The sequence below is a fragment of the Mustela lutreola genome, chromosome 12, assembly GCF_030435805.1.
Source record: "Mustela lutreola isolate mMusLut2 chromosome 12, mMusLut2.pri, whole genome shotgun sequence".
Classification (NCBI taxonomy): Eukaryota; Metazoa; Chordata; class Mammalia; order Carnivora; family Mustelidae; genus Mustela; species Mustela lutreola.
The window spans coordinates 37105264-37120748 of NC_081301.1; the positions used below are offsets into that span (position 1 = coordinate 37105264).

General features: G+C 38.9%; 1 protein-coding gene across 4 annotated transcripts in view; it reads left to right on the top strand.

Moving 5' to 3' along the window:
• The window catches only part of KIF24 (kinesin family member 24), a 91885-nt gene that overhangs the window by 17753 nt on the left and 58647 nt on the right, over nt 1-15485 (top strand). For all 4 annotated transcript variants that reach the window (XM_059141937.1, XM_059141938.1, XM_059141935.1 and 1 more), the window contains exons 2-3: nt 7089-7736; nt 12841-13030. In XM_059141937.1, coding sequence (XP_058997920.1) covers nt 7089-7736; nt 12841-13030 — 838 coding nt within the window. The remainder of the gene's footprint in view (nt 1-7088; nt 7737-12840; nt 13031-15485) is intronic.

Genomic DNA, 15485 nt, shown 5'->3' on the forward strand with positions numbered 1-15485 from the left:
TCTGCTCCTCCCCCTGCTCATGTCCTCATGTCATCTCTCTCTCTCAAATAAAGACTAGATAGGGCACCTGGGTGGCTCAGTGGGTTAAGCCTCTGCCTTCGGCTCAGGTCATGATCTCAGGGTCCTGGGACCAAGCCCCACAATGGTGTCCCTGCTCAGCGGGGAGTCTGCTTCTCCCTCTGCCTCATCCCCTGTTCATGCTTGCTCATGCACACGCTCTCTCTCTCTCAAATAAATTAATAAAATCTTTAAAAATAAAAAATCAAATGGAATTCTGGTTTAGCCAGATTGAACAAAATAGTTTATGTAAGGACTTACACATACATAGTTCTTGGCATAAAATGTAACCATAAGTTTTAGTTTAATCAGATCATCGAAGTAGAACAACTGTGCACGAAGTGCTGAAATAATATGATTAGCTTTGTTACATAAAATGTTTATTGAACTATATTAAGTGTTCAAGGTGACATTGGTAAAGATATTCTGTTGGTATCAGGCTCTTATAGGTTGTAAGGACCCTGAGGTTGTCCCCATTACTTTGGGTGATGAGACTTGTAGAGAGTTAGGGAACAGAGAAAATGGCTTCATAGCCACATAAGCAAACTTCATGCAGTGTCGTAATCACGTAGTTGCCTTGGTTAAAAAGTAGAAATGGTAGAACTTTTGTTCTTTGCTCTGTCTAAGCAGATTGTGTTCCTCCAGCAAATACTTGTTACATACTTTCCTAGCTCAAGTGCTAGACTAAAGGGATCATACTACTTTTCTCTTGAAGAACTCACACTATAGTATAAGGCAGAGCCACCTTACATCATCTCTCAAACAAGGCTGGCAACAAGTAAATACATATGACTCTGTAATAAGTGCCCTATTAGTTTTACAGTTGAAACACTAGAAGTTTGGTGAGAGAAATCACATATTCCTGGGGTAATTCATCTATTCACCAAATATTATTTATAATTGTGTGAACTGTTTTTAATGGCTGTAACAAACAACATATGAAAATGCCTATGTTGGGGCGCCTGGGTGGCTCAGTGGGTTAAGGCCTCTGCCTTCGGCTCGGGTCATGATCTCAGGGCCCTGGGATGGAGCCCTGCGTCAGGCTCTCTGCTCGGCAGGGAGCCTGCTTCTCCCTCTCTCTCTGCCTGCCTCTCTGCATACTTGTGATCTCTGTCTATCAAATAAATAAAATCTTTAAAAAAGAAAAAGAAAATGCCTATGTTAAATAAAGTAGACTGCAATATGGTTATAAGAACAATGTTACATACAACATTAAAAAATGCATTAAAAAAATAAAAGGCTAGAGGGGAAAACACCAAAATAGTAACAAGTAGCTGTATCAGGTCAATTTGAGAAGGCTTGGAGGGAGGAAGTTAGGTGGATGTAGAAATATGTTTTTTAAATAAATTATATAGTCACATAGTTTCAAAAGTTAAAAAACAGCTGTTCTAGGTCCTGCTTTGGGTGATGGAGACAACAGTGAAATAGAAACAGCAATAGGTGGGATGCCTGGGTGGCTCAGGTCGTGATCCCAGGGTCCTGGGATTGAGTCCCACATCCAGCTTCTGGCTCAGCAGAGAGCTTGCTTCTCCCTCCCACTCTGCCTGCTGTGCTCCCTGCTTGTACTCTCCCTCTTTGTTAAATGAATAAATAAAACCTTAAAAAAAAAAAAAGGAAAAGAAATAGGAAAGGTAATAGCTGCTGGCATTTATTGGTATATAATAAGCTCCTCCCCACATTGCCCTCTACCAACTAGTTCCCCTCCCCCCTATTACTTTCTCGTACATCCTATCAGAGATACTTTATGCCTGATAAAGCAAATATATAGATCTATCATAGATAGTTACTTCTCTTTCATTAATAAGTGGTACCTTTATACAAACCCTTACAAACATAACAAACTGTTCTATACCTTGCTTTAGTCACTTTTCTTTTCTTTTCTTTTTTTTTAAGATTTTATTTATTTATTTGACAGAGAGAGATCACAAGTAGGCAGAGAGGCAGGCAGAGAGAGGGGAGGAAGCAGGCTCCCCGCTGAGCAGAGAGCCCGATGCGGGGCTCTATCCCAGGACCCTGAGATCATGACCTGAGCCAAAGGCAGCGGCTTAACCCGCTGAGCCACTTTTCAATATATTGGAGAGTTTACTTTTTCCTCAATAATACATTGAGAGTTTATTTATTCTTTGTAATTGCTTCATAGTATCCCATTTACTGGGTTACTGTTATTTATTTAACCAGTCTATTTGAGAGAGAGCACAGAGGGAGAAGCAGACTCTCTTCTGAGTAGGGAGTCCGATGTAGGGCTTGATCCCAGGATCCTGAGATAATGACCTGAGCTGAAGGCAGCTGCTTAACTGACTGAGTCACCCACACACCCCCATATACTAATTCTTTGTTATTAAATAAAGTGCTGCAGTGAATAACTTTGTTACCTATGTCATTTTGTACTTGTACACAGTATCTGTAGGATAGGTTCCTGGAAGTGGAATTGAGGGTCAGTGCATTTGCATTTGTAATTTTGATAGAGATCAGTGAACTAAAATAATCACCTGGGGAACTTTTTCAATGTTCTTATGTTTGTCCCCCTCAATACCTAGGAAGGTTTTTTTGTTTTGTTTTGGTTTTGTTTTTGTTTTTTCTGTGCATCTGAAATGGAACTCACTGTCTTTATATTTTTTTAAGTTCCTAGGGTGATTCTGATGTTTACCCCAGAAGAAGGAGGAGGTGGGAACTTTGTAAAATGGAATGTGGTACCAAAAAAGCATATCTAATTTTAAAATAGAAGAGCAGCTCTTTCTACCCGTGGGCCCTGTCCCTGTGCTTTAATAAAAACACCTTTTTGCACTGAAAGAAGAAAACACAAAAAATAAAAAGAATGTAAGCTAACTATAGGACTCAGAAAAGCAGCATACTACTGGTTCATGTGGAAGTTTGCCAGCAGCTGCTTTAATCTGCATATCCAGATTTCTGCTATCTCCAGCATCGTCCTCTCCCATGATATTATGGGACATAATTGCAAGATGAACACATTAGTCTTTCAGATACTGATTAAGAAATGCAGTAGAGGTCATGGTAATCAGAGTTTGGTATGTCACCAAGGGAATGGGTGTGTAAAATACAGGATTTTGTACAGCCTGTAGAAATTAAGAATGTATAGCATTTAACCTGTTACTGCTCTGAATCACATAGGAAATGTAACTGCTTAGAAGTAACTTAAAACATACCAAAACATCAAAGGCTTATTCTGTTCTAGCTTCTGTGCTAGATGAAGATTAATAATACAAAAATAAATCACAGTATGGGGCATCTGGGTAGCTAAGTGTCTGCCTTCAGCTCAGGTCATGATCTCAGGTTCTGGGAGGGAGCCCCACATCAGAGTCCCTGCTCAGAGGGAGCCTGCTTCTCCCTCTGCCTGTCACTGCCCCTGCTTGTACTCTCTCCCTGTCAAATAAATAAATAAATAAAATCTTTAAAAAAAAAAAAAAAGAAAGAAAGAAAGAAAAGAAAGATATCATGGTAGTAATAACTACCAACTCTTCCTGGGCACTGAGTATGTATCAGATATTATGCTGAGAGTTTTACAAGTATTTTCTCATTGAATCCTAATCCTAGGTGCTGGGGGGACTAATGCCTTCCCATTTAACAATTTAGGAAAATGACTTTCATAGATGTTAAATAAGTAATTTGCCGAAGATTACACGTGTATCTACTTCATAGGATTGTTTGAAGGTTAACAAACAGTACTTTGAACAGTGCCTGCTGCATAATAAACGCTCAACAATATTAGTTGGTACTGTAATTATTACTAAAGTACAAAGGAAATACCAATAGTCCTTTGCCTAGGGCATACCTCACAGAAGAAAAATATAAGTACGGTTTTTCTTGGGAAAGACAGATATTCCAGGTAGAAGAGACAGTAGTAAAAGGGATTAGTGGCCTAATTTGGCTACCACATAGGGTGCTTGGTGGTACAATGATAGTAGAGGATGAGAAATGAAAGAAGGCTTCATGGGAGGGTGGGGCAGAGAGCTATGGAGCTATTTTGAAAGGATGAGCTTAACTCATTTTAGGATCCAGGGTTCGGAACATTTCAGGCAAAGATACAACACTTAAAAAGGCATAGAAGCAGTGTTGCAGTTATCTACTGCTGTACAGTAAACTGCCCCAAAATTAAGTGGTTTAAAACAATTACTAGTTTATTTATCCACAGTTCTTTTTTTATTTTTTAAAGATTTTATTTATTTATTTGAGAGGGAGAGAATGAGAGAGAGAGAGAGAACACAAGAGGGGGAAAATCAGAGGGAGAAGCAGACTCCCTGCGAGTAGGGAGCCTGATGAGGAGTCTTGCGAGCGGGACTTGATCCTGGGACTCCAGGATCATGACCTGATCGAAGGCAATTGCTTAACTAACTGAGCCACTCAGGTGCCCTACCCACAGTTCTTGAGTCACATATTTGGGCTAGGCCTAGCTAGGTAATTCTGGTCTCACTGGGGGTCACTCATGTGGCTGCAAACATTTGGTGGTGCCACTGGGGCTAAGTATTCTAAGATGGCTTCTGTCACATGGCTGGCTTTGATGATGGCTGTTGGCTGGGCTTCCTCACATGGCAGCAAACAAATTGCAAGATGACAGCAGAAACTGCAAGGGTTCTTGAGGCCTAGGCATGGAAGTCACACAGTGTGGCTCCATCACATTCTGTCACAGTCACAAAATCAGCCTAGATGCAATGGGAGGAAAAAGACACTGCCTCTTAATGTGAAAGGACATGCAAAGAATTTGTGGCTTTCCCCCACTCCCCCAAATATTCCATGAATGGGAAAGGGCAGAATGAGTTTAGGATGTATAACATCTTTGGCTTTTTCCTTGCCCTAAGTAGCATTTCCTCCAAAGTTAATTATACAAGTTACTTTAATCACCTTTATTATCTGGCCCTGAACTCTGTTTCACCTAGAAAGAAGACAAAGTATAAATTAAAATGGAAAACAGAAAAGTGTTACCAAAAATTAATTAACTGAATTTTGAAAACTGAATTATAAAACAGTTTTTAGAAAGAAAATTTAGTGTTTAATATTTTCATGAACTTGAACTTAATTAACAGTGGTGTGAAGAATTCCTCAGGGTCCTGATTTTAGTAATGTACCAGGATTGTGTGTTATTAACACATCATTTATTAGTATTTGATTAAATACCTTGGTGTTAAAATTTTTTTTAAGCATTTCAATATTCAACCATATAAAATCTTTTTTTTTCAAGATTTTGTTTTAGAGGGATGCCTGGGTGGCTCAGTGGGTTAAAGCCTCTGCCTTCGGCTCAGGCCATGATCCCAGAGTCCTGGGATCGAGCCCCACATCAGGCTCTGCTCAGCAGGGAGCCTGCTTCTTCCTCTCTCTCTGCCTGCTTGTGATCTCTGTCTGTCAAATAAATAAAATCTTTTAAAAAAAAAGATTTTGTTTTAGAGGAGAATGCAAGTGGGGAAGGGGAGGAGGGGGAGAGAGAGAATCTCAAGCAAATGCCCCACTGAATGTGGAGCCCAATGTGGGGCTCATAGCTCCGGGAGCATGAGCTGAGCCACAATCCAGAGTTGGGCACTTAACTGATAGAGCCACTCAAGCACCTCTAAAATCTTTTTTTCTTTCTTTAAGAGTATTTATTTTAAAAAAATTTTTAAATTTATTTATCAGAGAGAGAGAGAGAATGGCAGGTAGAGGCAGAGGGAGAAGCAGGCTCCCTGCTTAGCAAGGAGCCCGATGTGGGACTCGATCCCAGGACGCTGGGATCATGACCTGAGCCGAAGGCAGCTGCTTAAACAACTGAGCCACCCAGGTGTCCCTATTTATTTATTTTTCAGTAGTCTCTACACCCAATGTTGGACTCGAGCTCATGACTCTGAGATCAAGAGTCATATATTCTTTTTTTTTTAAAGATTTAATTTATTTATTTGACAGAGATCACAAGTAGACGGAGAGGCAGGCAGAGAGAGAGAGAGCTAGAGGGAGGAGGCTCCCTGCTGAGCAGAGAGCCCGACGTGGGACTCGATCCCAGGACCCTGAGATCATGACCTGAGCCAAAGACAGCGGCTTAACCCACTGAGCCACCCAGGCACCCAAGAGTCATATACTCTTCTGACTGAGCCAGTCAAGTGCTCCAGCAACCATATAAAATCTTGACTGCAGTATTACTTTCCTAGGTTATTTATTTATTTATCCTAGGTAAATTATTTTATTCATATTCTGTACAAGTTAACATCTACAACCATCCACCTTCACCTACCTTTTAGAATAACCTGAGATCCTGAATTAATGGTGTTTTTACCTCTTTATTCATTATCAGCACTCAGCAGATACAAATGTGATTTCCTGAGTTATATCAGTTCTGTGGTTTGCTATTTAATTCTGCTTTCCATTCTGAAAGAGTGCTTAGCCTTTGTTCATTAATCATAGGAAACAGTTGTGCAACATGCCTTGACATTAACTTGAACATCTAAAATTAGTCCTGCTACAATCAGTGGTTGGGAACAAGGTTTCAGTAGTTGGTGGCATGTGTTAAGTAGACATTGCAAGGTTGGAAGGAACTTCTTAGAAATAAGTAAGTCTCTTGCATTGTGTGTCTATGTGCATGTACCTGAATATATATGCAATTGAAATTCCATTTGTATTAAGCAAATGAACAAATTACATCTGTTACTACCAATGCATCATAAGCATCTTTGCTTATGCTCTATGCTGTTTAATTATTTCAGAAGAAAAATATAATTGAAAACTTGGTATGCTAGAATGGATTTTTCTGCATGTTTGTTTTGTGATTTTCATTTTTTTTTTTTTTTTTTAAAGATTTTATTTATTTATTTGTCAGGCATAGAGGGAGAGTGAGCGAGTGAGCACAGGCAGACAGAGGCAGAGGGAGAAGCAGGCTCCCTGCCGAGCAAGGAGCCCGATGCGGGACTCGATCCCAGGACGCTGGGATCATGACCTGAGCCGAAGGCAGCTGCTTAACCAACTGAGCCACCCAGGCGTCCCGTGATTTTCATTTTTTAAAGGATTAATTATATATACTATATTTCAAATAAATGGCTTTTTTTTTTCCTTTTCAGAATTTATAGAAACTCATTCACAAAAATGACGTCCTGGTTGTATGAATGTCTTTGTGAAGCTGAACTTGCACAGTATTATCCTCATTTTACTGCCCTTGGCCTTCAAAAAATAGATGAATTAGCCAAGGTTACAATGAAGGACTACTCCAAATTGGGAGTCCGTGACATGAATGACCGCAAACGTCTCTTCCAACTTATCAAAATCATTAAAATTATGCAGGAAGAAGATAAAGCAGTCAATAGCCCCGAGCATCCTCTTCAGACAGACAGCTTGTGTAGTAAGCCTCGGGAATCCAGATCTGGCCCTCGCAGACAACTGCATTTTGATTCCCCTGCTGACAACAAAGACAGAACTACCAGCAACAGTGGGTTTGAAAGGCACAGTTTATCAGATTTTTCTGCAAATGAACAGAAGTCTAGTTACCTAAAAGTGCTGGAGCACATGCTGCCAGATGATTCCCACTACCATACAAAAACAAGAATTCTGAGTGCTGCAGCTGCTGGTTCCTATGTGCAAACAGAAACTAACACTTCACTCTTTTCATCAAATCACTATTCTCCACTCCTGGGGGATTGTGATGGTCCCATTATTCAAAGAGTCTCTCATGTTTCAGGGTATAACTATGGAATCCCTCATTCTTGTATCAGGTAATTATTTTTATCTTTTTGGGGGGGTGTGTGGGGGAGAGGGTAGCATCAGTCAAGGGCAAGACTTGCCTTGCCTTGCTCCATGACTGAGAGCAGCTACTCCTTATTTACAGAAAATTAGAGTGAACAGTTTCTGCAACAAATAGAAGTACCTTGATGGGGGAAGGTTTGTGAGGAATTGGGACTTTCCAGATGGGAGAAAGATGATATTGTTCATGTATGTCAAACAGCTGCTACTTGCCAGGATCTGCTATTATTCCACTAGCAGAACTATTTCTATTATTTATTATAGTGTAACATGATACATCTAATGCATCCTTGAAGGTAAAATAGTAACTAGCCTTCTGCAATAGGAAAAATGTGTGTGTGTGTGTGTGTGTGTGTGTTCCACAGGATTTTTTTAAGGCTATCAAATTCACTTCAGCCAACCAGGAGACATAAAGCTTAGTTAAAAACAAAGAGCATGTAGCTGAATTGAGTAGGTCTTTCATGCAATTAGCTTACCTGCACACATTGAAATACGGTCCTGATTTTGAGTGCTTTCTTCAGTTCCAGCCCTGCAAGAACATATGATTTTGGTGATTGCAAAAGAGTAAGACACTTTTGATATAGTTTAGACTTGGAGAGTCAGGGTGACAATAAGTTATTTTCACCAGTGCTTTAAGTTAAATGTTGAAATAAGGTCCCTGAGAGCTGAAATATTGAATAATCCCTAATACCAGCACTGGTATAATAGAAAACATGTTTTTTTAAAAATAGCATATATTTGTTGTTTGGTTATTTTAAAAGTTATACATGGTGAGTTATAGAGAAACAAAATACATTTTTTTTAAAGATTTTATTTATTTGACACAGGAGACACAGCAAGAGAGGGAACACAAGCAGGGGGAGTGGGAGCAGGAGAAGCAGTCTTCCTGGTGAGCAAGGAGTCCGACACAGGGCTTGATCCCAGGACTTCAGGACCACAACCCTAGCTGAAGGCAGATGCTTAACTACTGAGCCACCCAGGCGCCCTGAAACAAAATACATTTTTTTTTTTTAAAGATTTTACTTACTTATTTGACAGACAGAGATCACAAGTAGGCAGAGATGCAGGCAGAGAGAGAGGAAGGGAAGCAGGTTCCCTGCTGAGCAGAGAGCCAGATGCAGGGCTCTATCCCAGTACCCAAGGATCATGACCTGAGTTGAAGGCAGAGGTTTTAACCCACTGAGCCACCTAGGTGCCCCAACAAAATACATTCTTAAGCCACAGTTTTTTTAAAGGCTATTATTCATACCTTAAAACAAGGTGTATATTTATATCTGGCCCTATATTGGCTAAGGTTTCAGAAGATTTCAAAACCAACCAGTTCTTTTATTCCCCCCAAAAAATGAAAGACCCAATTTTACAGGCAAAAGTACTTTTAGTAATTTGAAATACTTAGTGCATTTTATAGTATTTCTGAAAACTTTATTTCTTTTGCAGAGCCCAAAGCATTTAGGTCCTCCTTTCTTCTTTTTATCGTTAGAGAACTAGATTTTTCCATGACTATCAAAGCCAGGATTGTTGCTGTCCATTGGTTAGCTCTGCTAAAAGAACAAATATTTTCTTGAATATTTGTCTTTTAATGAACAATACAAAAATCTAAATTGGAATTATTTATAAATATACCACTTTGTACTATTTATTTGTACAGAGTGAATATTTTAGTTTAAATATTGCTTCCTCATTTATTTGGCACATTTTAAGTACTACCTCTTCTAGGTCTGATTCTGGATGTAAAGATAATTAGGATATGTGGAGGCTCTTAGACTCTTAGGGGGAGTGAGTGGGAAGACAAACAACCATATGGTGAGATAAGTTCTCTTATAAGAGGTTTATAGATGACAAACCCAGAGTGAAAGCTATTTTACTGAGCTTTCTCATTATGTCATTATTTTATCTCTCTTCCCACTCTTTATTACAGTAAGGAAATAGAGATTTAAAAAGGACGTTTCCCCCAATAACCCTGATATTATCTTCTCACCTAAATGTTTCTAAGTAGCTGTCAGGATTTTAGAACCCTGAGAAACTCCCTCACCAACTTAAGTCTTGCTGTTAGGATGTCATCTTGTCCAAAGCGCATTCTCTTTGGATGCCTCAAATCAAGTAAGGTCAAACTAAATTACTGGTCTCAGAATTTTTTTAAAAGATTTAATTTAGGGACCCCTGAGTGGCTCAGTTGGTTAAGAAGCTGCCTTCAGCTCAGGTCATGATCCCAGCGTCCTGGGATCGAGCCCTACATCGGGCTCCTTGCTCTGCAGGGAGCCTGCCTCTCCCTCTGACTCTGCCTGCCACTCTGTCTGCCTGTGCTCGCTCTCGCTCTCTCTCTGACAAATAAATAAATAAAATCTTTTTTAAAAAAAGATTTAATTTAATTAATTCATTTATTTGATAGAGAATGAGAGAACAAAAGCAGGGGGAGTGGCAGGGGAGGGAGAAGCAGGCTCCCTGCTGAGCAGGGAGCCTGTGTGTCGTGTGTCCTGTGTCCTGGGGCTTGATCCCAGGACCCTGAGATCATGACCTGAGCCTGTGGCACATCCACAACCAACTGAACCACCCAGGCACCCCTAATTCAGAATTTTAATAAATGCCTAATACATTTAGAGATCTTAAATAGGCCTAACTCCTGTCTTACCTCTTCATGTCAGAAAGATACAGCTTATTTCTTCTAAGGAATACAGGGCATTAATACCATAGCCTTCTAGGAGTGGCTCAGTCAGTTAAGCAACTGACTTGGGCTCAGGTCATGATCTCAGGGTCCTAGGATTGAGCCCCATGTCAGGCTCCTCACTCAGCAGGGAGTCTACTTGTCCCTCTGCCCACCCCCACTCGTTCATTCTCCCCCTCTCTCATAAATAAATGAATAAAATCTTAAAAACAAACAACCAAAAAAACTAGAGCCTTTTAGCAGAAGAACATTCATTCTTTTTTTGCCCCTTGACCTGGAAAACTACAGTCCTTTTGACCACATGACCCATCCTCAAGTCCCTAGTCACTTCTGAAAAAACTTTTTTCTGTCATCATTGATTAGCTTTATATGATTAGGTTACTAATAATCCCCAATAACTAGAGATTTAGACACAGGCCCTTTAAAAGAATGCATTAAATTTTTTTCTTATTTTAAAAAATTGAACAGATGCAGAAGAAGGGATAATAAAACAATGAATCCCCTATATGCCCCTCATCCACTTTTAATGATTGTCAGGATTTTGCCACACTTAATCTCAAAATGGTACATTTCTAAAAGTCTACTGTATGTTGGTTAAAAAACAAAACAAAACATGGTGGGGCACCTGGTGGCTCAGTCAGTTGTGTCCGCCTTTTGATCAGGGTTGTAAGATTAAGTCCTGTGTTGGGCTCGGCACTGGGCATGGAGCCTGCTTAAGATTTCTCTCTCTCCTTCTCCCGCTGCCCCTCTTAAAAAAAAGAACATGCTTTTAAAGCTTGAAGTAGTCCTTTATGGTCTATATTAGTACTATTTGTACTATATATAGAACTATATTAGAATTGTGTTTGCTCCTTTTTACTAATTTAAATCCTGGCAAAAAGTAATTTTCCGGCCAGTTGGAGGGCTCAAAATTAAAATTGATATGAAGCAATTATATAGTGAAATATCCTGTGTAAAATCTATTACAAAGGCTTTTTAGGGGCTATTAATCAAATTCTAAAGCTTAAAGGAAGGGAATAATTTGTCTTGCCTAAGACATTCTTTGTATATGGATCAAAGGCATTATTCCTGGTAAACTATTTTCAAGAATCCTATGTTACTCAGGTTAAGTGGAATTTCTATATAGGTAAATGGCCAGTTAGAGATATGCATATATATCCTCTTTAGGTTCAGTAAATAAACCTGATGAATTTGGTATCCCTACCTCAAGGAATATTTCATTAAATATTCTAGCTGTTAAGGTTGATAAGTTCAGGGTGCCTGGGTGGCTCAGTGGGTTAAGCCTCTGCCTTTGGCTCTTGTCATGATCTCAGGGTCCTGGGATCAAGTACCACATTGGGCTCTCTGCTGAGCAGGGAGCCTGCTTCCCCCTCTCTCTCTGCCTGTCTCTCTGCCTACTTGTGATCTCTCTCTCTGTCAAATAAAGAAATAAAATCTTAAAAAAAAAAAAAAAAAGTTTGATAAGTTCACTGAAGTCAGAGCGGGAGAAGAAATTCATCTGAGTAGAAGGGTGATAGTGGTAGGGAGCACCAGTCATAAAGTTGTCCTGGGAATAAGAAATACAGGATTGTGTTCTAACAAACATATCAGGTAGACAAAAAGGAAGTAAAAAAGCAAGACAAAGGGAGGGGCAGAATATACTTAGGAGGAACAAAGGAGAAGTACATTGAAACCTACTACCTAATTCAAGGTATTTAGTAAACCCAGGTAGGATAAAAAAAGAAATTAGAGTGAATGGTCAAGAAAACAGTAAATGGGGGTGCCTGGGTGGCTCAGTTATTTAAACGTTTGCCTTCAGCTCGCGTCATGATCCCAGGGACCTGGATCGAGACCCGCATCGGGCTCCCAGCTCAGTGGGGTGTCTGTTTTTCCCTCTCCTTCCTACTCATGCTTTCTCTCTCTCTAATAAATAAATAAATGGAATCTTTTTTTTAAAAAGAAAGTAGTAAATGTGTAGGAATAATTGGATTGAGAGGAGGGGTGGTCACGACATACTGTGTCTGATTTTGAGGATTAACCAGCCTGATCTGAGGGGACATATAGAAAAATATCCACCATTAGAAATTTTTGCAAGACCACATCTGGAAGCCAAACACAAAAACCTTAGAGCTAGAGCAAGTTTGGGTTTGTTTTTTTTTTTTCCTTTGTTGTTGGCAGGACAAAGGATGGACGGATTAGGGGTAGAGACAGAAGTAATCAGGAAGATTTAGTTAAGAATTCTCTATATAGCTAATATGTATAAAGTTACATATTAAAGTGTTGATACTGAGAAAGTTTTATAAATAATATGTGTAACGTGTATATATATTAAGTGTAATGTATATATAAAATAATAAAATGTGGTGATACTTTGACCTCTTAAGTAGCCTTATCCTATTACTAAAAATTAAAGCCCATTTATAAATATGTATTAGACAGAACACCTCAGAGAAAGAGAATCCTTGGACTGAGATGGAGAAAATCAGAGTTTGTGTTCGAAAACGCCCTCTGGGCATGAGGGAGGTACGTCGTGGAGAAATTAATATTATTACCATAGAAGACAAAGAAACTCTACTTGTTCATGAGAAGAAAGAAGCAGTTGACCTTACACAATATATTCTGCAGGTATAATGCTTTCCTTTTTGTTTGGAACTAATATCAAGTGTGTCAACTTTCTGCTTTTATTTGAATGAAAGCATACAAGTTCTAAAATCCAGTTTCTGCTTTGGGTGTTGGCATTCATTCCTGATATAAATCATTAATACCCTGGGCCTTCATTTAAAAAAAATATACAGTGCAGTGGGGGAAACAATAACATAATTTCTGCACTCTAAGACAATAGAATTGCATCATACATTCACTTAATACATTTTACATGGGTGAAATTATACCTCTTGGCAAAAGTGGGGACTGAAAGGATAAAAAGAATGTAGTGAATTGGCGGTAGGTAGGACGAATCACTGAGTGTATGCCCCAGAATGATTATGAAGTGATCCCACAGTCAGTCTCAATTCTTGCCTGTCTCTCACAGTGTGAACTTTTTCTTCTGTGTGTATGTCTGGAGTTAATGATGGAGGATATGTTTTCAAGCAACAAAGTTCCAGATTGCCACTCAACTGCTTATTTTGATTCTCAGCTTTCTTTGGGCTTAGATATAACTTGGTGGAAATTTAGCTCTTGAACAGGCTACTTTGTATAGGGTAGATATAGTGCGTAAGTATAATTCAGGGATATGATTTCACTTTTACATCGAACATATAAGTATTTAAATAAAACACTAGTAACTTAGACACATAAGAAGATGTTAATTACCTGCAGAAAGATCCAAAATCTCCGAGGAGAAAGAGTTTCGTATTGAAGGGAACTTATTTCAAGCAAAAAGATATCCTTGCAATAACTTTTCAGTATCCTATGGAAGAAGCAGGCCCATAGATGGAAGCTACCATAATTTAGATACTCTTTTTTTTTTAAAGATTTTATTCATTTATTTGACAGATCAGAAGTAGGCAGAGAGGCAGACAGAAAGAGAGAGTGGGGGAAGCAGGCTCCCTGCTGAGCAGAGAGCCCGACGCAGGGCTCGATCCCAGGACCCTGAGATCATGACCTGAGCCGAAGGCAGAGGCTTTAACCCACTGAGCCACCCAGGTGCCCCTAATTTAGATACTCTTATAATTATGAAGCAGTTGTAAATAATCTAAAACAGAGGATTACCCACCAGATGTTAAGATTTGGGAATTCAGGTCTTAATCTGAATCTGCCTCCCTAAACATATTATATTCATACATACTATTCTCTCTCTGTTCTCTTGCCTCAAAACCCAGTGACTGGTAGAGAGAAAAAAAGTGGTGAGTAATGTGTTGTGCTAGCATTTCACTTTAGTTAGCTGAGATTTTAATCTCCTGGATAAATATGTTAACATTGAAGTCAAATTATTAGCACTTTCCCCCTCTTTTACACATGCATTGTTCAACTTTTTCTTGGTTATCAAAATTGGGTTTCACAGCAACATTCAAAGTAATCCACTGAGTCTTTCTGTGAGCACTAAATTACTAGGTCACTGTATAAACAACCCAATCACTTTAACAGTCTTATTGACTGCTGATCAATGCACAGTCTATTAGGTCTAGGTGGGAGGTATTTATTTTGAAGATGGTCTAAATGCCAATTAGTTATGATGTTATCTAGTTCCATGTCTACTTATAACCATAGTAATAGCCCTGTCCAGTCACCATCTATCCAAGAAGTCCTTAATGATGCTTCTGTCACAGTAATTCCCTCAAGGAAGCATTGTCTTATCTTTTGTATTTTTCCATTATCCCAAAACGTAATAACCTTACTTCTTTGTCATTCCCATTGGTCAATACATATTGAACACCCATAGTTTTCATAGCACTTTCTCTGCAGTTTGAACTTTGGACCTTTGCTCTCAGAGTCCTTACCTATCAATGCCATAATACAAGTGCTGAGAGGACTTTTACCCCTTTTTCTTAAGTAGAAAGAAAAAGGAGGTTCATAGCAAACCTAGAAAATAAATATTGGTCCTAGATTCTTTGGGCTTTAATTTTTAAACTTATTCAAGAATTACAACTCTAGTTTTATATATCCATTTAATTAAATATTCTATCCTTTCAAATCTTCTTTTGTTACTTAGTGTGTATATGATCATATACATGCAGTGTGCTTTCCTACTTACCATTAAATTTTGTGTCAATTTGTGAAAAGACAAGGAAACAAATTTGTGTATATTTTATTCCAGCTTTTTTTGTTGTTGTTGTTAAAGATTTTATTTATTTATTTGACAGAGAAACACAGTGAGAGAAGGAACACAAACAGGGGGAGTGGGAGAGGAAGAAACACGCTTCCCACTGAGCAGTCACCCCAATTCGATCCCAGGACCCTGGAATCATGATCTGAGCTGAGGGCAGCCGCTTAACAACTGAGCCACCCAGGGGCTCCCATTCCAGCTTCTTAAATAAAGAAATATATAGAGAGGGGCTAATAATACATTATCTGTAAATTAAAAAAATTTTTTAAAGAAATATATATAGAAAAAAGATAGTTCTAAAATATATCAAAAAGT